This window comes from Balaenoptera acutorostrata, chromosome 13 (assembly GCF_949987535.1).
Source record: "Balaenoptera acutorostrata chromosome 13, mBalAcu1.1, whole genome shotgun sequence".
NCBI classification, from domain to species: domain Eukaryota; kingdom Metazoa; phylum Chordata; class Mammalia; order Artiodactyla; family Balaenopteridae; genus Balaenoptera; species Balaenoptera acutorostrata.
In genome coordinates this window covers 73,039,934-73,065,799 of record NC_080076.1, presented here as the reverse complement: position 1 = coordinate 73,065,799, position 25,866 = coordinate 73,039,934, and the positions used below count along the sequence as shown (strand labels likewise).

General features: G+C 39.6%; 1 protein-coding gene across 5 annotated transcripts in view; it reads left to right on the top strand.

The window, feature by feature from the left end:
- LOC103013506 (eukaryotic translation initiation factor 4E transporter) overlaps window positions 1–25,866 on the top strand; it is a 41,517-nt gene that overhangs the window by 3,219 nt on the left and 12,432 nt on the right. For all 5 annotated transcript variants that reach the window (XM_057526218.1, XM_057526217.1, XM_057526219.1 and 2 more), the window contains 8 exons: window positions 10,131–10,204; window positions 12,015–12,142; window positions 14,913–15,199; window positions 15,455–15,653; window positions 19,225–19,400; window positions 24,268–24,403; window positions 24,611–24,790; window positions 25,429–25,661. In XM_057526218.1, coding sequence (XP_057382201.1) covers window positions 10,131–10,204; window positions 12,015–12,142; window positions 14,913–15,199; window positions 15,455–15,653; window positions 19,225–19,400; window positions 24,268–24,403; window positions 24,611–24,790; window positions 25,429–25,661 — 1,413 coding nt within the window. The remainder of the gene's footprint in view (window positions 1–10,130; window positions 10,205–12,014; window positions 12,143–14,912; window positions 15,200–15,454; window positions 15,654–19,224; window positions 19,401–24,267; window positions 24,404–24,610; window positions 24,791–25,428; window positions 25,662–25,866) is intronic.

Below are 25,866 nucleotides of genomic sequence, written 5' to 3'. Positions count from 1 at the left end.
AATGTTTTTTGGTTTCACAACTGGAATAATATCTGAGCCATCGTACTCCCTATTTACATATTGGGATCAAACTATTGGAATAAATAAAGCATTTAGTAATGTTTCTGCCGCTTCAAGTTCACAAGCTAGGAAGTTTAGAAGCAGTAGAAGGAAACTGTCCTCAGTGATTTTTGTAAGTGATGTCTTTTCTGAAAACTTTTGTAATTGAGGGATTTGTAATTAACTACAGGGTCAGAAAAACACTGGCCAGATGAGAGGGTTTCTTAAGCTTTGACCCTTCTCCATTTAGTAGTATTCAGTTGTTTTATGGGATAATGTGAATAGTCTGTTCAGAATTCGAGGTTTTTTTTCCCATGAAGGTGGAGGAGTTCAGATGTTTGGCGAGTGCTTTTCAAGGTAACAGACCAGAGTTTCCTGTGTGGTAGGACATCCTTTAGTCCAGCTTGCTTCTCAAACTTTAATGTGTCTGGGGATCACCTATGAACCTTGGTGAAGTGTGAATTCTGATTGTTAGGGTAGGGGTGGACTTGAAAATTTGGCCTTTTAACCAGCTCCCAGGTGGTGCCCATTCTGCTGGTCCACTGACCATGCTTTGAGTAGCAAGGCTTTAGTCTTCTGTGGAGAACTTGAAATATGGTGTTGATGTTGTCAAGCAACTCAGGTGCATAGTTACTCCCCAGGGTTCAGTTGGTGTCCATTGTGCTTCCATGAATGTCTCAGGAACTCAAGTTAGGGTCACACTGGGAATTTTCAGGCCTACTCCTAAGCCTCAGTGATTATTAATTTGGATGGTTATGAGTAGCTTTATTATATGCACCTGCTATCCTGAGGATCTTGAGCCCTTAATTTATAAACCCACTCAGGTCCATTTTGCCAGGCCAGATTCCTAAGATCAAAAGCTATGTTTTGGTAGTATTTAAATGTGCATTTTTCTAAAGTGATTGCATTATGTTGAAGGACTTTGGGAGGTTATAGAGTGGGGTCTCACATCAAAAGTCATGGATTAAAAATGGTTTAGACAGCGGTTCTCAGAGTGTGGTCCTCAAAACTACGATTTAGTATCATCTGGTAAATTGTTAGAAATACAAAATCTCGGGCCCCATCTCAGAGGTATTGAATCAAACTCTAGGGTTAGGGCCAGCCATCACCGGCTGAATAACAAGTAATTCAGAGAATTCTGACTCAGATTCAAGTTTGAGAACCATTAGTTTAGAAAACAGGAGGTAGTGAGGCTTATTAGTGGAAAAAGTTTGGGACTCATTCAGCTTTTTCTTACCTTCATCAGTGGTCCTTGTTTACCAGTAGTTGAGATGTAGTACCTGCTCTTCTATTAGTGATACCATCTTCTGCTTGAAGTACAAAATAGAAATGCTTTGGCCTGTCCCACTATTCAGATCCATGTTTTTTCTTCAAGAGAACAGACTGATTTTCTTAGATCACAAAATATTATGTACTTTGTGCTGTTTCTCCTTTGCTCCTGTAGCTTGCCACTGACTCCTTACTGAATGCTGTCACCTGCCAGTTGGACATGGAATAAAAGCGGAGGACACTCAGAATATTCAGCTTGATACTGACCAATGTTAACCATGCATGTTAAATCTACCAGCTGAAAAATAGGTGTTGGATTATCTGAGTTACCTGTGTGCTCTTCGTTGCCTTGACTAGTTATAGATTGGCACCGTTTTATTTGTCATTGTAGGGATCTTTAAAGGAGGCCCCCCTAATTTGTGGCTGATGGGCAGTTGGTCACAGTGGTACAGCCATGTTTGTGTCTTTGCTTTGTTTCTTTGTTTTGTTTTGTTTGTTTTGGCCAAGCCACACAGCTTGCAGGATCTTAGTTCCCCAGCCAGGGATTGAACCCGGGCCCCAGCAGTGAAAGCACCAAGTCCTAGCCACTGGACCACCAGGGAATTCCCTGTCTTTGCTTTAAAATCATTAAGAAAACAGACAGGCAACTGAAGTGGACTGATTTGAGTAATCCTTCTAGCCTTCTTGGAGAGAATCAGTTGCAAGACTTGAAGTCAATCCTTTGAGAATACTCTTTGGTTTAAATTCTAGGTTGAAATCAGTAGTCTGATGGTCAGTTTTTGCTATACAAAGATCTCGTTTGATAACTTCATGGGTATCTCATAAACTGAGTTGAGTAGTAGGCTCTAACAGGTGGCATTTCAGTGAGGCACTTAGCTATAAACTTCTAAGCTAGTATAAAAATAGGGGTGCCTGTTTATATGGGGGAAGGCAGAGTTATGGTACAAAAAGTCATGATACCATGTTAATGTTTCAGCTTTCCAGAAACCTAACTGGAAGTTCTTAGAGGGGTCTGGCTGGCAACACCATAGATACTGTCTTCTGACTACTCTTTCCTCCCTGTTCTGATTTTAAGTCATCTTGAAAAACTGGGATTAAGGGCCCTTGCCCCCTTGGGTATCCTCTCTTCCTTCCTCATGGTGGGAACTTCTAGCTAGATAAGGAGCCAGTCATTTCACAATTGGAACGTCTGACATAGAAATCTGTGGTTCTAGCACCCCTTCCTAAATCTTTGGTTCAGGAATGGGTGCTGTAAAAGGAGCTGGCCTAGGGGAAGCCTGCCTGAGGAGGTGGCAGTTTGTTCAGGGTTCCCAGCGGTCCCACTGGACTGGGACAAACCCAACACTGAGTGACAAAGCTGCTGGGAAGGATTGGGCACCTTCCCCTGTCCTCTCAAGAGAATCACTGGAGAGGAGAGGATAAGGGGCCACTGAGCCCCTCTGCCTGGTTTGGGATCCCGTACTCTTCCACCTACTTAACCTGTGTTGCCTTCAGTCATATTCTCAACTTCTCTGACTCTCATCTTTTTCCTCTGTAAAATGCAGATAGAATAGTATCTAACCCATAGGATTTTTGTGGGGAATAAATGAGAAAATGAATATCAAGTGCTTAGAAAAGTGGCTGGCACACAATAAGTGTTAAAAACTGCTTATGATGTAATAAAGGTAGGGGGAGATACTGAAAGATAGCTTCTTTAGATACCAACTTTAGATCAAGGTGCTTATTTTCTAAATGTCACAGTAACCATCTCCATTTTTTTTTTTTAAAGTAAGACCTTTTTTTTTTTTTTAATTAATTAATTAATTAATTTTTATTTTTGGCTGTGTTGGGTCTTCGTTTCTGTGCGAGGGCTTTCTCCAGTTGTGGCAAGCAGGGGCCACTCCTCATCGCAGTGCGCGGGCCTCTCACCATCGCGGCCTCTCTTGTTGCGGAGCACAGGCTCCAGACGCGCAGGCTCAGTAGTTGTGGCTCACGGGCTTCATTGCTCCGTGGCATGTGGGATCTTCCCAGACCAGGGCTCGAACCCGTGTCCCCTGCATTAACAGGCAGACTCTCAACCACTGCGCCACCAGGGAAGCCCCCATCTCCATTTTAATATGAAACCAGAAAGCACTATGGAGATGTAATGCTACCACCCTAAAAATGATTTTCATAAGTTTCCTTCTGGTACTTATTTACCTGCTTGCTTCATGTTTTACATTGCATTTATCGGTTTTGTGAACGCATTTAAAAGCCAAGGTTTATTTTTATTGTGTTGGCCAGATCAACAGAAAAAGCAGGGTTTCCTTTTTTTTTTTTAATATTCGCATTTTCTTAGCTTCACATAAATCCTTTCAATAGAAGAAAGTCTTTGCATCAAATCAGCCACCATTAGAGGCTTGGGTGAATCCAGGTGCTGAGTCCTGCTTATCAGCTCTGCAGGATCCAGTTTGCATCCTGACCTGCCTGTAAGAACTGTTCTAAATGGTGCCACTTTGGCAACAAACCTCATGAATGGGGGATGGTGGAAGGTATCTCACGCACCCCCTGTGTCATTCGTTCACCATTGCCCTGGCTGTCATCTATGAATGCCATTACCCCATTGTGATCTATTTTTAAAAGCTTTCTGAGCCTTTCAGAAAAGTCATGTGACTCATGGATTGAAATATCAGGTCGGTCAGCAACCATCTGAGAGCCTGATGGGCCAAGCCCAATGTTAGTGGGTGTGTGGAGGGTGGGGTCTGGAAGAGGAGGTCAAAGGGGTACCCAACCCAAGCACTGCTTCAGGGACATCTGCCTTCTTTAGGAAGAGCCAGGCACACATAGGTGAGATACTGGGGCACTTCTAGGGTGCTCAGACCACTAACAGTAAAATAAAAATATCCACGGTAATCATAAAAAATTGGGCTTTTTACTCTGTGAATTGAATTCAGCTCACGGAGGTAAAGAACATTTCCCCTTTCATCTCCTTATATAAGTGACTTGTGTGAAATTCTATAACGTCAGATTGTCATCAGAATGCATAGCTGCTTCTGCAGGGGATTTCTGCAGAAAGAAACTGTATAAGGATTTAACCACTGTTGCTTTGGGCTTATACTCACATCATTTGCTTTCTATTTTAATTCTGATCACTGAAAGTGGGTGTCCATATTAGTAATTCCCAAATAGACTGGGAAGGCTTGACACATTTTCTTTAAGGAAGGCTGCTAAAACTAAGAAAATGTGTTTATACTTCCTTTGGTGTGGGACTCTTAGCCAATTAGCAGCTTGTTCTTGCCTGGTCAGGTTTTAGTAACCTATGCAAAAATTAAGGTCTCTGTTGATAACTCTTCTCTTGTCCAGATGATAATTTTAGCGAACTTGTTCACGATGTAAGTTTCTGTGGATTGTCAGGACTCTACACAAGGGTAATCTCACATTCCCTCCTGAAATACTCATAGGGAAGGAGCACTCCCAGTTCAAAATGGGCACTTTGAAGTATTTTGCCTTTAGCCAAACTTGAAGGTTTTCTTTGAAAATATCCCAAAGGGATTCCTTTCCAGGAATAGTTGCTGTTAGGGACTCTTGAGATGGCAAGTTCAAGAAGACTTCTTTTGAGAGATTGGAGAGCAGTGGGGCCAGGGACCACAGTCATCTGCCTGTGCTAGCCACTAAGCATGGCACACAGGAAGTGTTCTGTGGACAGTTATGAAAGAGCAAACTTTGTGTCGACTTAGCTTATGGTTTTTCTCCTCCCCACTTAACTGGGGGATCCTCTCAGGCTGGGATACCATCTTAAGCAACTTAAGACATTGCTGAAGGTAACAGGTTTAGTTCTCTAAACCCAATGAGGAGGATCTCATTTTTCCCTAAATGTTGGGGTGGACCTTGGGCCACATTTTGAGAAACGTGATTGGTTTAAGGCACTACTTTTTAACCTCTGTGGGGTCCATTGGAGGTCTTTGGATAACCATTGGAGATGAACACTCATTGCAGAAATTGCACAAATGCGTTTTGTGTATGGTTTCCTTGATGCCATGAAACTGGTTTAAGAAGCCCTGCTCTCAAGAACAGTACCTGTAGTTTGACCTAGATGTTTAAAGTTATTCCTAGGAGCTATTCAATCCAAGAATTGTTTTGTTTCCCTAGTTCTCAGCCTACTAATAAAGAAAATTGCTCTTCATCCTCTGTAGACAAGTGGGCTGTGTTTTGGACATTGCATTTGGTCAGAGGCATACCGTGGCACAGTCGGTGCTGCTGGCATGGTTGATGCCTGTGTGCAACTCGCCCACTGCTCCGCTTTGTGCTCTTACAGGCCTGCCAAGTTTGTACATTGAGCATTCACAACTAGAATATGCCAAGCGTATAAAGTCAACAAATAAAACTGGAATAATATGGGAGGGAAAATTAAAACATTTTTACCAACCTGAGCTACTCTTTTGTATCCAAGAGTAGTTGGCATTTATAAATCTGTTATTAGAGCAGTAAGTCTGTAACAAGAGAAATTAAACAAAACATTAACCGCTGGTAACTAAACCTCTTAGTTTAATTTACTTAAAATTTTTTTTTTTGAGATAGAATTCACATACATAAAATTCACCCCTTTTAAAGTGTACCATTTAGTGGTTTTTAGTAAATTCACAAAGTTGTACAACCATCACTACTATCTAATCCAGAATATTTTCATCTTGGCAAACAAACTCTACCCATTAACAATCACCTTATTCCCTTCCCCCAGGCCCTGGCAACCATTAACCTACTTTCTGACTCAATGGATTTACCCATTTTGAACGTTGCATATAAAGAGAGTCATACAGTATGTGGCCTCTTGTGTCTGACTTCTTTCACTTAACATAGTGTTTTCAAGGTTCATGTTGTACCACGTATGAGTACTTTATTCTGTTTTGTTGCTAAATATTCCATTGTATAGGTTTATCACATTTTGTTTAACCATTTATCATTTGATGGACACGTGGGTTGTTTAAACTTTTTGGCTGTTGTGAATAATGCTGTGAGCATTTGTGTACAAGGTTTTTGTGTGAACATAATTTTTCATTTTTCTTTGGTTTATACCTAGGAGTGGGATTGCTGGATCATGTGGTAACTGTGTTTAAGTTTTTGAGGAACTGCCACCATTTTCCACAGCAGCCGCACCATTTTCCATTCCCATCAGCAATGTTAGAAGGTTCCAGTTTCTCTACATCCTTGTCAATACTTATTTTCCCTTTTTTTTAAAATAGCCGTCCTAGTAGACATTACATGGTATCTCGCTGTGGTTTTGACTTGCATTTGCCTGATGACTAATGATGTTGAACATCTTTCATGTGTTTGTTGGCCATTTGTGTATCTTTGGAGAAAAATCTATTGATCTTTTACCTGTTTTTTAAATTGGGTTATTGTCTTTTTGTTGTTGAGTTGTATGTGTTCTCTCTATATTCTAGACTCTTATCAGATACATGATTTGTAAATATTTTTTTCTGTCTTGTGGGTTGTCATTTCACTTTCTTTATAGTGTCATATGAAGCAAAAAAATTTCTAAATTTGAAGTCAAATTTATCTTTTTTCTTTGGTTGCTTAGGCTTTTGTTGTCATAGCTAAATAACATTGCTTAATCCAAGGTCATGAAGATTTATACCTATGTCTTCTTCTAAGAGTTTTATAGTCATAGTTCATATGTTTAAGTCTTTGATACATTTTGAGTTTCTTTTTGTATATGGTATGAGACAGGGGTAAACTTTATTTTTTTGAACAGTTTTAGATTTACAGAAAAACTGGGAACATATCTTATGTTGGTATGGTACAGTTATTAACAATTAACAATGTTGATACATTGTGATTAAAGTCCATACTTTATTCACATTTCCTTAGTTTTAAACTAATGTCCTTTTTTTGTTCCAGGATTCCATCCAAGAGACCATATTACATTTAGTTGTCATCTCTCCTTAGCCTCCTCATTTCCCTTTTTTTGTAAGGCTTTTTTTTACCTTTGTTCAAATATTTTTTGATCCCCGCAAATAGAACATTTTGGTCCATCTACATGTTTTGCGGCTGTGTTAAAATTTTAATCTTTGCAAGTTGACTCCTAAATAAATAGATAAAATCATTAGCGTTTCAGCAAACAGCTGTAGTAATAATAGAGAACACCTATCACTTGGGCTCCCTATTATCATCTGGAGTTAAAAGTTTCAAACAGAGCCTCATTGTTTAGAAACTTTTTGTATATTGAGAGTATACATATTTAAGTCTGAAATATATTGCCGTTGGTTTAATAGTATACTAGGGTTCTTAGTTTAATATTCAGATTTGAGGGTGGTGGAGCGAGGGGATATGTAATAATCTTTGGGTTGCTTCTAATAGCAGAAGATTGCTTTGCAGTGTTTTTTCCTGTAGTGTATAAGTATTTCCTATATTGCAAGGTCCTTCCTGTTTTTACTGGAAAATGTTTTAAGCCCTACTGTTCTTAGGATTTCTGTATTGTTGCATCTGCAATCATCATAACTACTATTGGTCCATCTTACCCAGCCCTCACCACCAAATTTGTGTCACTCCTGCCCTTCTGACACTGTGTTCACCATGCAGATTTCACTGGACTCAGTCTCTACTGGCAATATGCAGGTGGTATGTCAGTACTTTGACAGCTTTTTCAGAATTTTGAGTAGCCTTTAGACATTTTCTTGTATTTGGAATTCTGTTTATCTCAGACTTCCAAATTTTTCTAGGTATTTCTACCCAATTAATAAGACATAATTCATAAATGAATCCTAAATAAATGTAAATAATTGATATTCTGGTTTTAAAACTAAAATGTCATCTTGTTCTAGGGCATTTTGCTATTTCTCACCTAATGGAGAAAACATTTAGGTGCCTCAGGTATCTGAAGATACTGACTAATTTCATGGCATGCTTATATGCTGTGATTCCTGTAAGCTGAGAGAGTAACTCTATCCCTCCATATTTACCCCAAGATATGGGAAGCAGTGATCAGAGAAGCAGCAAGCATTCTGTTGTGAGGCCTGTGACGGGGGTGTTGGAGAGGCCACAACACAGTGGTATAGGCTTTTTTGCAAGGCAGTTGTAGCATTTTACTGGTACTGAGAGTTTGGGAATTGCTGTTTTTAACTTTACTATGAAAATGTTTATATAAAAAAGAGGCAATGGTTTTGTGTATATGCATGTGTATGAGCAGGTGTGTGTGTGTGCACACGTGTGCATATATAACCGCACATATTTCCTAGTTCTGCTGAGAGGGCCTAGAAGCAAATGAGGATACCCAGTTCCCAAATCTTGATTTATTATACTATTCCCCACTTAAAGGAACTTGGATTTCTCAAGAAATGGCTGACTCTGGGGTTAGGACAGGATGGGTACAACATAAGATAGAAAGTAAGAAAGTGCTTTTAAAAAATGATGGGGCATGTCTAAAGAATGCAGGAGCCAGCTTGAAGAAACTCTCAATTTGAGCACCAAAATAATTAAGGACATTAATGAATTATAGACCATTGGAAAAGCTGGGAATCTGTGAGCCCATGTCAATAATAAATAGGTAAATAAAAGGGGGAGAAGGGAGGGTTTGTATTTACAGTGGAATGCCAAGTGCCTGACTGGTAATTATGGAAGGAGGCCTACAGTTGAAAAATCAAGATTGGTTTGGCTCAGAATCACCAGTAGATGCTAAATTTAGGGGGAAATTTTGATGAAGGCCAGTATATTTGGATGATTTTAAAGTGTCTGACCCACAGATTGCATACTGATTGCAAGTGGGAATGTAGTAACTAAAGAGTAAAACCGGAGAATACCTTGACCAGGTGGTTTACATCAAGTTAACATCACTGATGAGGGGCAGATGGGTGACATAAGCATCCAGAGGTGATGCTCTGAGATGGACATCTCTTAGGTTAGTATTCTGCTCCAGAGATGCTTAGCCTCAATCTAATCATGAAGAAACATTAGACAAACCTAAAATGAATAATGTTCTCTTTAAAAAAAAAAAAAAAAAGTAGGCTTTATTCTTTAGAAATGCTAATGTCATAAAAGACAAAAGAAGTTGTAGAAATGTTCCAGATTAGAGACCAAAGAGACATGACAACCAATATCTGGTTCTATACTGGATCCTGTGTTAGATTCTAATAAAAGGTAATACAAAGGACATTATTGGGTCATTTGACAAAATTGGAATCCAGAGGGATAAAGTGTTATTGATAACTGGTTGTATAAAACTGACAGCACTTCTCAACCAGGTTCTGCAGAAGTGAGCCCTTATGCCCTAAGGCATCCATTGTATGTAATAGATTCTCTTCTCTCCTGTGCATCTAAAATGATACTGGCCAAGTATAATCCTTGGGAGAATGGAAAAGTAGTCATTCAAATTATTTTCTATAGGGCTTAATTCTCTCATGGAGCCACAAAAAAAAGGCTGTGAAAGAATATGCTCATTTTTAGGAAACAGGCACTGAAGTATTTAGGGGTAAAGGACCATGTACATTAAAAAAAAAACAAAAACTATCCCCTTGTAAGTTGGCATCTAATGCATTTAAGACCAGTCAGAATAGCTGAAGGTTTTATGTAAGCCTGAAGCTACCATGCCTTGATCAGCGTTCAGTGTTGTGGGGTATATTATTGGACAGAAGTTTATGAGAGAGTGTATTTTAGCAATAAACTGATCACTTACGTTATTTGCCAGTTCTGCTTGAGCTTCTGGTGAGAACCTTGAGCTGACTCTGGTCCTTTCTGGAATAAGGGTGTAAATAAATAAGAACTGTATGAACTGCTTAAGGTAGACAGTCAGTTACTGATAACAAAAATAAGTTGAAAATATGTGGCCCAAGAAATATTGTTCAAAATCACCATATGATTTCTCTTTCTAGGAGGAGCTCTTGGATATTAAAGAACGCCCTCATTCCAAACAAAGGCCTTCGTGCCTCTCTGAGAAATACGACAGGTATCTGGGGGGGTCAACTTCTTGTTACACCAAACTTAATAAATGGAGTTGTATTGTTTGGCTGGAATTACGAGTGGGGAGATTTCAGGGGTAATGACATTGGGCTTCCACACAAATAAATTGCACGTAAGCTATGAACATGACTAAATAGCATTTCACTGCACTGTCTTCATCAGCTCTGTTATTAATTAGCTGAAATTCAGAGATTTAAGCTGCAAGGAACTCTGAGGACAACTGAACCAATTCTCTTTCAACTAACTGGTGATGAAACTAAAACTAGAAAATGACACATGTGGTCAAAGGCACATTGTCAGAAAGCAGAATTAAGACTTGAACACAGGAGTCCTGACCAGAGTCTTTTCTCTCTACCAGTGGTTTTTTGCACTGTGCCTTGAGGGTCCTTCAAGGGCCTGCCTGGGGCAGGACGATCAGGAGGACTCTGGGCCTTTTATCAGTCCCCCACCCCTCACCCCCAAACAAGAGAACCATTCAGATTTTGGGGGGTGGTTTGTTTTGTTTTGTTTTTGCCGCACTGTACGGCATGCAGCATCTTAGTTCCCTGACCATGGATGGAACCCGAGCCCCCTGTAGTGGAAGCACAGAGTCTTAACCACTTGACTGCCAGGGAAGTCCCCACATTAGCCCTTTTGCATCTTGGGCTCTCTCATAAGGTAGGAAGCTTTGGTTTGAGAAGGCTATAGCTAAAAATGGTCTGAAAGTCTCTTAGAATAACCCTACATTGCACTTCTTATGGTTATCTTAAGACTTTAAGGTCACTTCTTAAATATCAAGGTAGATGGTTCATATTGGCCCACATTTTTTTCATATATATAGTGTTTAATTTTTTGGTAGAATAGCACACGCTTTTTAAAATTTTGTACATGGACAGTTCAGAAGGTTGCTGAATCTGGACTCCTCACCACTTTCCCGTGGTGAGGGTGATACTTGAATAATGGCGATTCTAATTAGTTAGGAGTTTTTGCTAAGTCTCAGATTAGCTGGGGGTTTTCTTTGTTTTTGTTTCGTTTTTTCTTCATTAAAGCTGTAAAGGTTTTTTATGCCTCAAATTCAATTTTCTTGTTACAGCTGTTTCTTCTTGGCATAAAATAGTTATCATGGGCACATATTCCCTTTGATTCTGAAGTGGAGACATTGTGCCTAATAATAATAATGAAAATAAGAGAGATGGAGGAAAGAGTTTCTCATCCTAGCAGAGCTAGAGTTAGGTACCAGATCATTGGGCTCCAAAGCTTCTCCTCTGCACACTGCACCACCTGCCACCCCATCATTAGCGTGGGAGTAACAAAGTCAAACCCAGACTACAGACTTTAGGCTCTTAAAGAGCTGTCTGTCCTACTTGTGGGAAAAACTGAGACTGTACATAGAAATTCTGGAAAATATACACTAAGCATTCCAGGAGCTGCTTCCAATAAGAGGATTAAGGGGCTTTCTCCTCCCTGTACTAATCTTCAGTAAACTGAGTAATCAATATTTATGGAGCATTTCTTTGTATAGGACAGGCATAGGTACTATAATCCATATGCACCCCAAGGTTTGTGGTCTGGATGTTTCATTTATGCACAAACCACTGCTTTTCAAGTGACTATTGCTATTATGTGAACAACAATAATGTATTGCTGAATTTATTAGTTTTTGTTTTCATCTTAAAAGAGAGACCCATTCTGATGGCAACCATGAAGTTTTATATTGAAAAGGGGTTTCCATAACCTGTCACCTGAAGTAGTAGAAATTAGACTACATGTGTTATTTGTGGTGTAAGTGCTAACTGTAGGTGCCCTTTGACTTGCAGTGATGGTGTCTGGGACCCTGAGAAGTGGCATGCCTCCCTCTACCCGGCTTCAGGACGGAGTTCGCCAATGGAAAGTCTGAAGAAAGAGTTAGATACAGATCGGCCTTCCCTGGTGCGCAGGATAGTAGGTGAGCACAGTCTCTGAGAAGTGGGGGCAGAGATTTTGTAGACAGTGCTCTTTGCTGCTGGCTTCATTCTTAGCTGTGAGAGTTTTATGCATTGGGAGAAAGTATCATTATCAGGAAACTGACTTAACAGTTCATTTCTTTTTTTTTTTTTTTTTTGAATTTTATTTTATTTATTATTTTAAACAGTTCATTTCTGATTAGCTAGCAGAGTAAAATCATAGCCTTCCTATGTAGCAGTGGTGAGTAGACTGTATTAGGCTATGTGCTTTTGAATTAAAAGTACCAGGTCTTTCATTGAAGTGGATAACTGAGTTAGATGTGGGGACCCTAAAGCTGCGCTGGAGAGCTGGTTATGCCCAGTCTCAGGTGAGACTTTTCCTCAGGTATAAGTTAGTTCTGGCAATTCTTAATTCACAATAGAGTATGATCTGAATACTGGGTTTCGATGTGGTTTGCGACTGGAGTAAAGTTTGATCTTCCATACCTTTCCCCCTTTAAACTAGAAAAGTGAAATGGATAGCTGGCAATATAAAAGCTAGTCAAGGAACTTGTTGCAAGAGGGAACTCTTTTTGAGATGAGAGGAACACACATAAAACCAACTTGGAACTGAGCAAAGAAGATGGGGTGATGACTGTAGCTTGATCTGTAAGACCCTTCTACACAGATGAAAACTTAGAAGCAACCTAAATGTCCAGCAGTAGAAATGAAGTTGAGTAAACTTTGGTATATCCATATATAGGAGTGTTCAGCTGTAAAAACATGTTGGAGACATGTTCATCAAGTTATACAAAACTGTCTATTTTGTGTCTTATTTTTGGAAGAAAACAGACGCTGCATGGAAATTCTGGAAAAGTGCATACCAAAACATTTTAGGAAATGTTTCTAGTGAGAGGATTAAAGGAGGTGTTCCTCACTTGGACTTATCTTTAGTTTTCTGATTTTCCTAGGAAGAATTTTTGTGTGTGGTGACATGTTTTTCTTACATCTTTATTGAGGTAAAATTGGCATTCAATAGACTGGTACATAAATGGCACATAAAGTGTACCATATGATGTTTTGACATGTGAATACAATGTGAAACCATTACCACAATCAAAGTAATAAGCATTTCCATTACAGCTAAAAGTTCCCTAGCACCCCATGTGTCCCTTCTTACACTCCACCCCCACCCTGCAGGCAAGCACTGGTCGGCTTTCTGTCACTATAGATTAGTTTACATTTCCTAGAACTTAATATAAATGGAATTATACAGTATGTATTCTTTGCGTAGCTTCTTCCACTCAAAATAGTTGTTTTAAGATTCATTCATGTTTTGGGGTATATAAAAGTTCGTTCCTTTTTATTGCCTAGTAGTATTCCATTGTGTGAATTTGCCATAGTTTGTCAATTTATCTGTTGATAGACATTTGGGTTGTTTCAAGTTTCTGACTGTTAACCAAAACTACTCTGAACATTCATGTACAAGTCTCTCTATAGACATGCTTTCTTTTCTCGGCTGAATATCTTAAGAGTCGGATGGCTGGGTTCTATAGTAGATGTATCTTTAATGTTTTGAGAAACTGCCAAGCTGTTTTGCAAAGTGGTTATACCATTTTACATTTCCACCAGCAGTGTGTGAAAGTTCTACTTGATTCACATCCTCATCAGCACTTGGAACGGTCAGTCTTTTTGATTTTAGCCAGTCTAATAGGCATGTATCACATTATTGTTTGATTTACATTTCCCTAATGATTAATGTTGAGTATCTTTTCATATACTTATTTGCCATCCATATATCATCTTTGGTGAAGTGGCTCTTCAAACCAGTTGTCCTTTTTTTTTTTTTTTTTTTTTATGTATCAGATACAGGTCCTTTATGAGATATATTCTTTTTTTGGCCACGCCTTGTGGCTTGCAGGATCTTAGTTCCCCAACCAGGGTTCGAACCGGCGCCCTCGGCAATGAGAGCTCAGAGCCCTAACCACGGGAATTCCCTCAGATATATTCTTTGAAATATGTTCTCTGAGTCTGTGGCTTGTTTTTGTATTCTCTGAACAGTAACTTTCAAAATGCAAAAGTTTTAGATATTGATCAAATCCAGTTTATCATTTTTTAAGATAGATTGTGCTCTTGGTGTCATGCCTAAGAAAACTGTGCTAACCCAGTGTCATAGATTTCCTCCATATTTTCTTCTAGAAGTTTTATAACTTTAGGGGTTACATTTAGATCTATGATCCATTTTGAGTTAATTTTTGTATATGGTGGTAGGTATGAATTTAAGTCTTTTTTTTGCATGTGGATATTCAGCTGTTCAATACTTTAACTTTTTAAGTGGTTACTGTTTCAAATACTGACACCTACTGTAGTTTATTAATTGACAAAACATTTGCTAATAATTACATAGATAAGAATTTAGTCAAGGGACTTACCTGGCGGTCCAGTGGTTAACACTCCGTATTTCCACTGGAGGGGGCACGGGTTCGATCCCTGGTCGGGGAACTAAGATCCTGCATGCCGCACTGCGCAGCAAATTAAAAAAAAAAAAAAAGGGATTTGGTCAAAACAAAGGGATTATGGAGATTAATCATGGAAAATTATTGATTATAAAGTACATTTATTCCTCCGAAGAGATGAAGGTTTGTTCATCTTTGTTAAATATGTGAACTCTCCAGCTGTTTTAGTGGTGACTCTTTTCCAGTACCCCCATGGCCACCAGTCATGGACAGACCACCTAGAGAGGAAGAATACCCTTGCTGGTTTGCTTAACTTTTCCTTCCGGCATCTTTCCAGATCCTCGAGAGCGTGTGAAAGAAGATGACTTAGATGTTGTTCTCAGCCCACAGAGACGAAGCTTTGGAGGGGGCTGCCACGTGACAGCTGCTGTTAGCTCCCGGCGCTCAGGAAGCCCATTGGAGAAAGACAGTGATGGGCTCCGCCTGCTTGGTGGACGAAGGATTGGCAGTGGGAGGATAATCTCTGCTCGGACCTTTGAGAAGGATCACCGTCTTAGCGATAAGGACCTGCGAGACTTGAGAGACAGAGACCGAGAGAGGGACTACAAGGACAAGCGTTTCAGGGTTTGTCTTCTAGATCCTCTGGCACCTTGTGTGTTCACTTCGTTTATACCAGGTTACCCTGAAATGCTGGGTGAACATAGCCCATTGTTAAGCCAGAGGGAGGAACAGAGAGCTGGGGGTGGGGAGGGGCTTCAGGTCTATAGCATAGCATCTTCTTTGTACTACTGAGCGTTATTTAATTCATCAGTCCTTGATTGAGGTAGAAATGCCGTAACTAGAATCCTGTTTTTTATTTTGCATTATGTACTTTTCCAGAGGGAGTTTGTGGATAGTAAGCGTGTCTTTGAGCGTAGAAGAAATGATTCCTACACAGAAGAAGAACCAGAATGGTTCTCAGCTGGACCCACAAGTCAGTCTGAAACCATTGAGCTGACTGGCTTTGATGATAAGATACTGGAAGAAGACCATAAGGGGAGAAAAAGAACAAGGCGACGGACAGCCTCTGTGAAGGAAGGTCAGCAGAAACTTTCAGAGGAAAGCTCACTGTTCTGAAATGAGATGTGCTTATAATTGGCTTAATTGTACACTTAGGAATAGGCACCAGTGTTAAAAGTGGCAAGTTTTTAATGTTGAAGCCTGATTTTGAAACTGCTTCCTGTGAGTTCACTGTGTGTAGATTGTACTGTCTCCTCAATTTGTCCTGCCTGCAGTGCTAAACAGAAAAGTCTCCCATTACCCAGTAAGAGCACTGTGTACATGAAAGTGTTCCCCAGAGGTAAGAGCATGTGATAGAAATAATGAGGGGTCTCATTTATTGAGTATGTATGTACTGGACACGTGGTAAGCGTTTTGTCTATGTAATCCTACTTCTAACAACCCTGTGAAGCAGATATTATTGCGCCCATCTTACAGATGAGCAAATGGAGATGCAGGCGGCTTGTGTGACTTGTCTGTGGACACTGAAGAAGTGAGTAGGGAAGTTGGGAGTTGAACAGGATGCTGTGCTTCAGAGCCCACCTCCTTCACCATGGTGTTAGGGTTCATAGTGTTGTCACTTGGCTTCTCCCAAACTCACTTTTCTCAGGTATCCTCCTTGCTAAACCGAAGAAGCCAGAGCTAATGTGCGAGGGGTACCTGGTGAAGGGTGGGGGCCCACTAGTCGTGTTCAGAGCAGTGACCAGGCTGGTGGTCTTGGGAGGAAGCAGGGAAGAGGCAGGTGGGTAACTTGGGAGACTTTGCTGTTAAATTGCCTTTGAGAGATGCCTTTGTCTCATGCTCAGATTAAAGCAGCACCAGCAAGTGTGGTCTTTTCACCTCATGGTAAAGATCAGGCTTCTGATGAGAAAAAGCCCATCTTAACTGAGATGAAATCTGAATTTCAACCATTCTTTTTTTTTTTTTTTTTTTTTTGCAACCATTCTTGTATCAACACGGGAGGAGCCAAAAGTAGCAAAATATATCAGTAGTGTCACCTCCTCACCTTACAGATGCAAAGAGATAGGACTGGAAAGAGGTGACAACCAAGACCCTGTCCCGTGGGTTTAATGGCAGCACCTCAAGTATCAATAGAATCCAGAGGTCCGGGCTCTCTCACCCCATTGGTTAATTGCCCTAGCTACTGTGTTTAAACAGGTACTCTAGTTGCATCTTGGCTGCAAGAACGAAAGGACGGGGAGGGATGATGAGTGCCTTTGAGTCCATTTATCTCTGTGTTCCAGCTTTCCATTGAACTTGGTATGTAGAGTTCTCTGCAGGCATGTAATAGTGCTGGGAGTATAGCCATGGACAAGACAAATGTGTTCCTTGCCTGCATGATTTTAATACAAGTGTGTGTTGAGCACCTACTCTACAGGGCCCAGTGCTAGGTATTGTACATATGGTGATGAATGAAACAATTTGAATATGTATTTCACTTATAAACAGAAAAAACAATTATGTAGAAGGAGGAAATGGTTAAAACCCTCCACTGATAGAAAATTTTAATTTGTATTCTCTCTAATGAAAAGTATATGTTCATTCTGGACTTCCCTGGCAGTCCAGTGGTTAAGACTCCACGGGGCATGGGTTCTATCACTAGTCGGGGAACTAAGATCCTGTATGCCGTGCAGTGCAGCCAAAAAAAAAAAAAAAGGAAGAAAAGAAAAGTATATGTTCATTCTGAAATGTGGTAACACTTGCCCTTAGTTATCTTTCCTGGGTCCCTGGCTTTTGAGACTATCATAATAAATGGCCAATTGTGTTTGTCTGTCTGCTAATGCATGTTCCTACCCATTCTCAGTTGTCAGGCCCCGTTTGCTCTCAAGCTGGCATAAAATTACACATGGGGCACTTTTGCTGCTTGCATCTCTGTTAAGAGATGTTCTCATCTCAACACAAAATAAAAGAGAATAGGAGAAATACTAAAGTTTTTTTTGTAAGAGTATGAACTAAGTACAGACTCTGTCTTCTGGCTCTCATCCTAAAGTAGGTAGACAGGTTCTGGTGGGTTAAATGAGTTAGAGAGAAGCACTGCTCTAGTGGAAAAGGACACAAACTTGGCATTGATTAGGCTATTAAGTTGTTTACCTTTTCTAGGGCTCGGTTTCTTTGTCTGTAAAATGAGGAAAATACCTCCACCAAAGTAGTCGTTTTAGTTAAATGTCAGTCTTTAGGGAACATCGTTTACCTCTGCTGGTTGGCAGTAAGTGTGTGCTGACCCACTGGAGAGGCTGCCCGTTGCCTTGTCCATGGCTCATAAACGTCCATCTCGCCAGTTGCCTTAGGCCCTCAGAAGGCCCAGGGTTCTGAGGCGGCAGGCACCTCTGTGGAGGGGCAGTGCTGCCTTACACACACAGCACAGCATAGAAGAGCACTGCTGGCCCACCTAGGGTTGAAATTTCTGCCACCTGCTAGTATTGAGACCTTGGGTAAGCAAGCCACTTAACCTTTCAGTTGTTGTCCCCTGCCTTGCTGTCTAGCTTTTTGAAGTGTTATTGGAATGAAAGCAGATGATAGCATTTAGCCTCTCTTGGTCTAGAATATCCTGGATGAATAATGAGACTGCAGGCTCCTGTTGGGGCCTTTTGAGAAGGGATGGGTCCAGGCTTTGGCACTTTTTTTTTCCTAGGAGGACTTCACATCTGCTGTGATCTTGAAACTATAGGCAGCTTTTACATTGGTGCTTTTGCAGGAAGGGGCTTTAGGAGTTCTGTTCTTCAAATTAAAAAGTTGATTTTCCAGTATCTCAGTGCACTTATTTTAAAAGGAAAAAAAAGTCTGTTTGTATCTGAAGGATTTTTCCTTTTGCCCATCCTCTGGCTAAAACTAAGATGTTAGCTTCCTTAAATGGAAACTTGGTAGCTTCTCTTAGACCTTATCTTCCCATCCTAACAACCAGACATAACTCAGTTTTAAATGAACCAGGCACTGCAGAGTAAGACAAAGCTGATGAGAGCAGCTTTCCTGCCTCAGAAAGCTCGGTCTCACCAGACTGTTCCTATAATATAGTGTGATAAGTACTCTGAGAGATAACACAAACATTATAGAGAAGGCGGTGATTAATTTTTTGGTAGGGTAAAAATGGGTAGGCAGTGCAGACTTCCTAGTGGAGGTGACATTTGAGCTTTGCCTTGAAGGATGAACTACAATCAGTAGGCAAATGAAACTTGCCCTTGGACTAGGTTTCACATAAATACCTTAGGTTGCTGAACCCTGACTTAAAGTGGTGATGCAGATACATGGGTGAAAGCAGAGCCAAATTAATTTCATTCCATTTTTAAGCAGCAAGAGAGGCTCAAAAATTGTCCTTTAAAATAAAAAATTAGAAAAAAATCCACTACATTATAGAAAACTTGAAGAATGGGCAGAGGAGGGATCATAATCCTTCCTAAATCATGTTGGTGTTCTGGCTTGTTATTAAGTCTTTTTTCCTCCTCTAGCTCCCATAGGAAGGGAACTGTTTTACTATTGCAAGTGCTGCACTGGCACAAGAAGTCTGCTTTTAAAGTCATCTGTGGCTCTTCTGCATGTGTGATGATGCTGAGGCCACAAAATATGTCTGGAGCAGTTTACATGATCAGACTGTCTTTGTCCGGTTTTGCTTTCAGGCATGGTCGAGTGCAATGGAGGAGTGGCCGAAGAGGATGAGGTGGAGGTCATCCTTGAACAGGAGCCTGCTGCTGATCAGGAAGTGCCAAGGGATGCCGTCTTGCCTGAGCAATCCCCAGGAGAATTTGACTTTAATGAGTTCTTTAACCTTGATAAGGTGCCATGCTTGGCTTCGGTGAGTGTAGCAGCATGCTTATAAACATGGATGGAGCAACTGTAGGGTTAGATTTGACCTGAGTCTTTAAGATACCTCTTTTTAAAGTTTTGTTTTGCTAGATGATTGGGAGTTTTTTGGCTTTTATTCTTAAATATTATGTTAACTTTTGTTGGCTTCGTTTTGAGAGGCTAAGTGGAAATGACTAAGTGAGAATTCTATACCAGTTAACTCTTTTTCCAGGTTGTTAGCATTGGACTAAGAATTCTGCAGATTTTTAAGAACATTGTCTGCTTTTATTTTTAAGTAGTTAAGTGTTTGTTGTAGAGCCTTATTGTGGAGGTGGATTTTTATAACTGATGATCAGTATCATACTGATCTGCATTCCTTGGGTAAGGCTGGTTAGGTGGTACCTGTGTGATGTGATGGTTCCGAAAACCTTTCATGAAAAGGAGTGTGGGATACTATCACTGTTGCTGTTGAACTGTCGAGGTCTAATCTTTCTCGACTTTTAAAGTAGAAACAGTAAGACATCCCAAATCTTCACTTGGTACCTGCCTTTGCTCCTGTCCCCTTTGGCCATTTAGGGATTAGTAATGCCTCATCAAATTTTTGGAGAAAAGATGAAACTATGGCCTATGCCCCCAGAATTGAGATTTTTCTGTGGTTGCTGAAAGAGTGCATAGGACTGATGAAATAGAATTTTAAAAACCATTTGACCAAAAGCATCTGTACGTCCCAGATGTCCTTTACAGGACATGAAATACAGCAAGTAAGTTTGACCAGTCCTTTAGAACTAGTGGTTCTAACTTAACTTACTCTACTCCTTAACAGTAACTGCTTCTTGTTTGATCATTGCATGAGTGGACAAAGCTGGGCATGACAGAGAGGCATGCCTTTGTCATTTGCCTGCCCCCAAAAGCCTAAAAGATGGCCACCCGGAATAGGTGAGCAGACACTGCATAGCACTGATAGGTACAGGGCCACAGGTGAGTTCTAGGGCAGTACTTCTCAAATTCTCTATGGTGAAGGCCAGGTTTTATTTCCAATCCATTGAGGACCAGTACTTTAGTATAAAGTACAAATATCACAGCAATGCTCAGTTGCTATAAAAGTTGCTAAGCATTTACTCCAACTCTCAACTTACCTCATTGTGGACCAGCTTGGCCCAAGACCACACTTTTCTACAGCGCTGTTCAGGAATATGTGGAGGGCGGCTGCAGATCAACCGGCAGCTGCATGGTTTTGCTCCTTAAGTTCTAGCACAGTTTTAACTGTAAGTCCTAGCCAGATACGTCACTTACAGTGAGCTGGCCAGTAGTCCTTTGGCTCACTATGAGCAGAAGGGTTGCATCCAGATATGAGTTTAATTTACTTGATGTAAAGCTGAGTGATCCTCTCAAATTCTTAGCTTTTGAGGGGACAGTAATTTTTTATTTTTATACCAGCTGTGTTGAGTGACTTTTTTTTTTTGCATTCTCTTAGAAGACAGATGGAAATCTTATTGTAAAAAGTTTTCACAGCAAAAGGTCAAAATTTAGAGGCCTGTACTTGGCTCCAAATGTGAGTACCTGTGAAACTTAACCTGTGTACCTAGGCAAAGGAAGAATTCAAAACTAAACTTTTAATAATAGGTAACATGCATACAGTGTTGATTGTTTTAGGTTTTATATCCAATAAGTCATTTAATCCCCACAAAACCATTGTAAGTTAGATTACTACTGTTTCTGTTTTACAGATGAGGAAGGCAGGCACAGAGAGGTTTAAATAACTTGCCTAAAGTCACATAGCTAGTTAGTAGTGGAAACTGAATTCTAATTTTTGTAGTTTCAGTTAACAGTCTTTACTCCTAATTCCCCCCAACTATACTGCCTATAAAGCATAAAAGGGAGGAATAGGAACGCAGCACCATCTTATCCTTTGGCCCTCACCCTCAACCAAAACTTGGTTAATTCTGAGAAGGTACCTAGCTAGGAAATCTCTCCATGTTTTTCATGGAGGTACTGCTCATTAAGGTGTATATTCTATAATAGATTCACTTAAAAGCAAAGCTGGGATCAGTAAAAAGAGATGCTCTGGTTGTGCTGTATAACCAGCTGGACTCTATTATTATGCTCAGAAAATGACCAGTCAATTGGGAAAAATAAGAAGGGCTATATATAAGATTTGAATATCAACTGACAAATGATATAAAGTGTTTGAGGTATAGTACCTGGCACTTAGTAGGCCCCACAGATGTTGGGTATTAATTGGCATAAACAGAATTACACCCTATACTTTTAAGCTATATTTACTGGCATTGCAATACATTAGAAGTTGACAGCCACGAAAATCTGTACAAAATGAAAATTTAGATCACATGTGCAAATAATTTCAGTTACGTAATTAAAAATAAGCTGATTTTAGATATGCAGCTCTTACTACAGTACCTGACACATAACAGGTACATAGAAGTATTTTGAATGAAGAAAAAGGAAATCAAAACAGAAATCCTAAACTATGTAGAGTGACGAACAGGAGCATGACATAGAAAAACCTTGGTGGAATAATCAAAAGTGTGCTAAGATGAAAGTGTGTAGCCTTAAATGCATTCATTAGAAATCCAAAGAAAAATCAAACTAGAGTGAAACAAATACAAAAATATGGAAATTTCCATAAAAGTGGAAAGTAATAAAAGAAAAGCATTGATCAGTAAAACTTAGTAATTGTCAAAGAGCAAAAATATTTCACAATATCTGTATCAGAATAATATGAATCCAAGGATATGACTAGTCTAAATGACCTTTGACGGACCAAACTAACAGTCATATAGGTTACCTTAAAAATGCTATTAAAAATGTAGTCTAGAAAGAGCAGTTGAAACATACCAGACTGCAGTTCACAGCCTCCTCTTCTTGACTAGCTTAGGCTGTGGGATGTAGCAGCAGTCAGCTGAGTACCAATGTGCATAAGGGGAGGGAGGGACTGGTATTAGAGTATCCCTGCTGGCTCTGTGGTAAAAAATGACTGACTAGATAAACTCTTAAGATTCTTTTTGGGTTCAAAATGCTCTAGCTTCTTGAAATTGGCATTTCTAGTAAGTGGTGTGTAAAAGCGACTTTGTCTCTACTTATGTTTTAGCTATAATAAAACTTAGCTTCTCTAACAAACAAAGTTGGTCACTGATCAAAATATGGAAATGACTTTCTTAACACTTACTGTCAAATCTTTAGAAAATGTCCAGATACCTTATATTCACTTCCTTTACTTTTTCATGTTCCTCCTGTGTATCTTCTGGCTTTTTTCCTATACAATATGATCAGAGGAAATAAAAACAAAGTGCAAAGCTATTTTTACTATTTTTAAAATTTCAAACTCTTTTCAAAATTAAAATATTTTAAACAGCTCTAGCTTTTACTTTTAAAAATTCCTGTTTATCACCAAGGTGGTTGTGTTTTGGGTACAATTCCCAATTTTTCACAGTGAAACATCACTTTATAATGCTTCTCCTATAATTTAATGATTGCAAATTAGTGGACTTGAAAGTCAGCATTTGCTGGCACGGCCTGTTTGTTTACAATCATTTTGTATTCGTGTCTGCAGGGTTTGCCAGTACTTGTCAAAGCCAAATCCAGTAAAAAAAAATCGGTCTTTTCCCTAAAAAAAAGAAAAAAAAAAGTCAGCATTATTTAAGGTATGAGAGTCTACAAGTGGAATGTGATTGAAACTGTTGAATAATACCTAAGAAAATAGAAGTACCACAAGTAATCAATGTCTCATTCTTGTGTTCAAGAGAATTATTTGTGGCTTAGATTGGGCATGTGTTATGAGAAAATTCTTCCAGATAAGAATAAAAGAATAAATCTAACCTTCCACTGCTGAACTTTGACTAGAAACTGGGGGTTTTAGACTTCAGATAAAACAAAGTCCCTAACTCTGTCATCTATGTACCAGCCTTCAGAAAAACCTGTTTTCTGTTTATGCCTTATTGTCAAGGATGTGCCTCATTTTTGGATTGATATTTGCCTTATCTTGTCTTTTCTAAATATTGGTAAGAGAACTGCATAAAGATCAATTTGGATATTTAATTAGATTTATAATAGGGTACAACTGAAAATTTCATTTTCAATGCTTAAATTTAGTTTTTAAGAAGGATTGGTAATAGAAATCACTGTTATGAAACAGCATTGAAGAAATTACTTCTGATCATAGTGCATCATTTAATTGCTCTTATTATTAAACCAAAAACTATGGAGGTCAGATTTAAAAGAAAACAAACACCTGAAAACTTTCTATTAAGTTCAAACAGATATTAGAGATCAATTAAAAGTTCATCTTTCACATTCTGACTTGGACTTTGACTAGGAAATATGACTTGGAAATATGATCTTTATGAGCTCTACTTTTTAGCTTTTGGGTTCTGAAATTGTCAGCATTGGATTTCATGATGTTCATTACAACCTTGAGGATGCTGAAGTCTGAAGCAAGGGTTTTCTTTCATCAGCTCTCCATACCTGATGCTTAGTTGAAGGTCACTCATCAGCTTGGCAATGGAATGCTTTACTCTGGTGCTGATTTTTATTTTGAAACTATACCCTCTTAGAACATTCATGGATTTTCTAATGAGGCAAAGATAGAAAACCAGAACACTTTATGTGGCACAGAGGTTTTGCTTTATATGCTTAGAGAATACATGGTTGGTTATGCCCAAGTTTGGGTTACTCAGAAATGATCCAGGAGGGGAAGAAAAGTTAAAGATGTTCAGAATCCTAAGTTCTGAGGGTGTTTGCCTTCAGGTCAGCAGCATCAAAGGAAGTTTCAAAGTAAGTGACCCTTTCTTAAAATTTGAACCTTCTTGTCCTTTTCACCTAGAAACTATTGTCTTAGCTTCTTTTATCTTTCCCTTTAGATGATAGAAGATGTTTTGGGAGAAGGGTCAGTCTCTGCCAGTCGATTCAGTAGGTGGTTCTCTAACCCGAGCCGATCAGGAAGCCGATCCAGCAGTCTTGGGTCAACACCGCATGAAGAGCTGGAGAGACTTGCAGGTAAAATTGCTTCAGGTTCTGGTCTTGGATGTAGACTTGAGCTTTCCCTGATATGGTTCATTTTGTCTTCATTAGTCAGGGGTCCATTAAAGGGTTTCTGGATACTGAAAAAACCCTTCAATTTGTGTCCTTTTAATACTGTTGAAGATATATTTCTGTGCTTTATTGGGACCAATTAATTATGAATATATTTGCTTGCAATACTAGGTCTGGAACAAGCCATCCTCTCTCCTGGACAGAACTCGGGGAATTATTTTGCTCCTATACCATTAGAAGACCATGCTGAAAATAAAGTAGATATTCTAGAAATGCTACAGAAAGCCAAAGTGGATTTAAAACCTCTCCTTTCCAGCCTTTCTGCAAATAAAGAAAAGCTTAAAGAGAGCTGTAAGTTTTTATTAGAGTCTGCTTTAGATATTTGAAACATTTGGATGCTCTGTCTTAATGGCAGAATTGGTTCTAACAGACTGCTATCTCATCAAAAGTCAGATAGATGGTGGGTTTTGTTTAATGTTCTTCAAAAAAAACTTTTTATCAAATAGTACCACCTCTTTGAGAATCTGGTAGTCACTGGATCACGAGCTCCATGGTAAGAACTTTTCTTCTACGTCCTCCTTACCTGGAGCCTGAGTATAACACTCCCGTGAATGTTGCAGTCCTCCCGAGCATAACTTGGCAGCTCCTCACACCTCTGCCCCAGTCTGCTATGTTCTTGCTTAGGTTATTAAGCCCTCAACATACAACCTTCGTGATATAATAACCATAGTGCAGGTAGCACTCTTGCTTATGTTGGGCCATCTGGGATTCCTGTCCCTGGTAATAAGTCTCCAAAAGACTCATTATAAGAAGTCCTCCTGCAGGATCTCAGTGCCTTCAGTTTGTCTATTTTTGGTGTCAGCCTTTTCTGACAACCTCACTTCAACTGTGAAATAAATTATTTTCACCTTAACCATCATGGTATACAAAGAGAATTCCTACCACATATTCCTTTGCTTCTCTTAACCTGGACTTTCTCAACCTTTCAGCACATTCAGGGGTTGTGCTTTCAGTGGAAGAGGTAGAAGCAGGGCTCAAGGGCTTGAAGGTGGACCAGCAGGTGAAGAATTCAACTCCCTTTATGGCAGAGCATTTAGAGGAAACCCTGAGTACTGTGACCAGCAATCGACAGCTCAGAAAAGATGGAGATATGACTGCGTTCAACAAGCTAGTGAGCACCATGAAGGCAAGTGGGACTTTGCCTTCTCAGCCCAAAGTCAGCGTAAGTATTTGGCACAAACCCCAACCTTTTCTCCTTTTCCCTCTTTCTATTCCACTTCCCACCCAATAAATGGCTTTTAAAAAAGGTATTCCGAGTAAGTTGGAAATTCTTTAGTAGTCAGTTGGTCCTTGCTACTTTTGTGTGTTCTTTAATTATCGCTATACTGTTTGTTACTTGAAAAAGCAGGCTTGTGGTTAATCTGTAG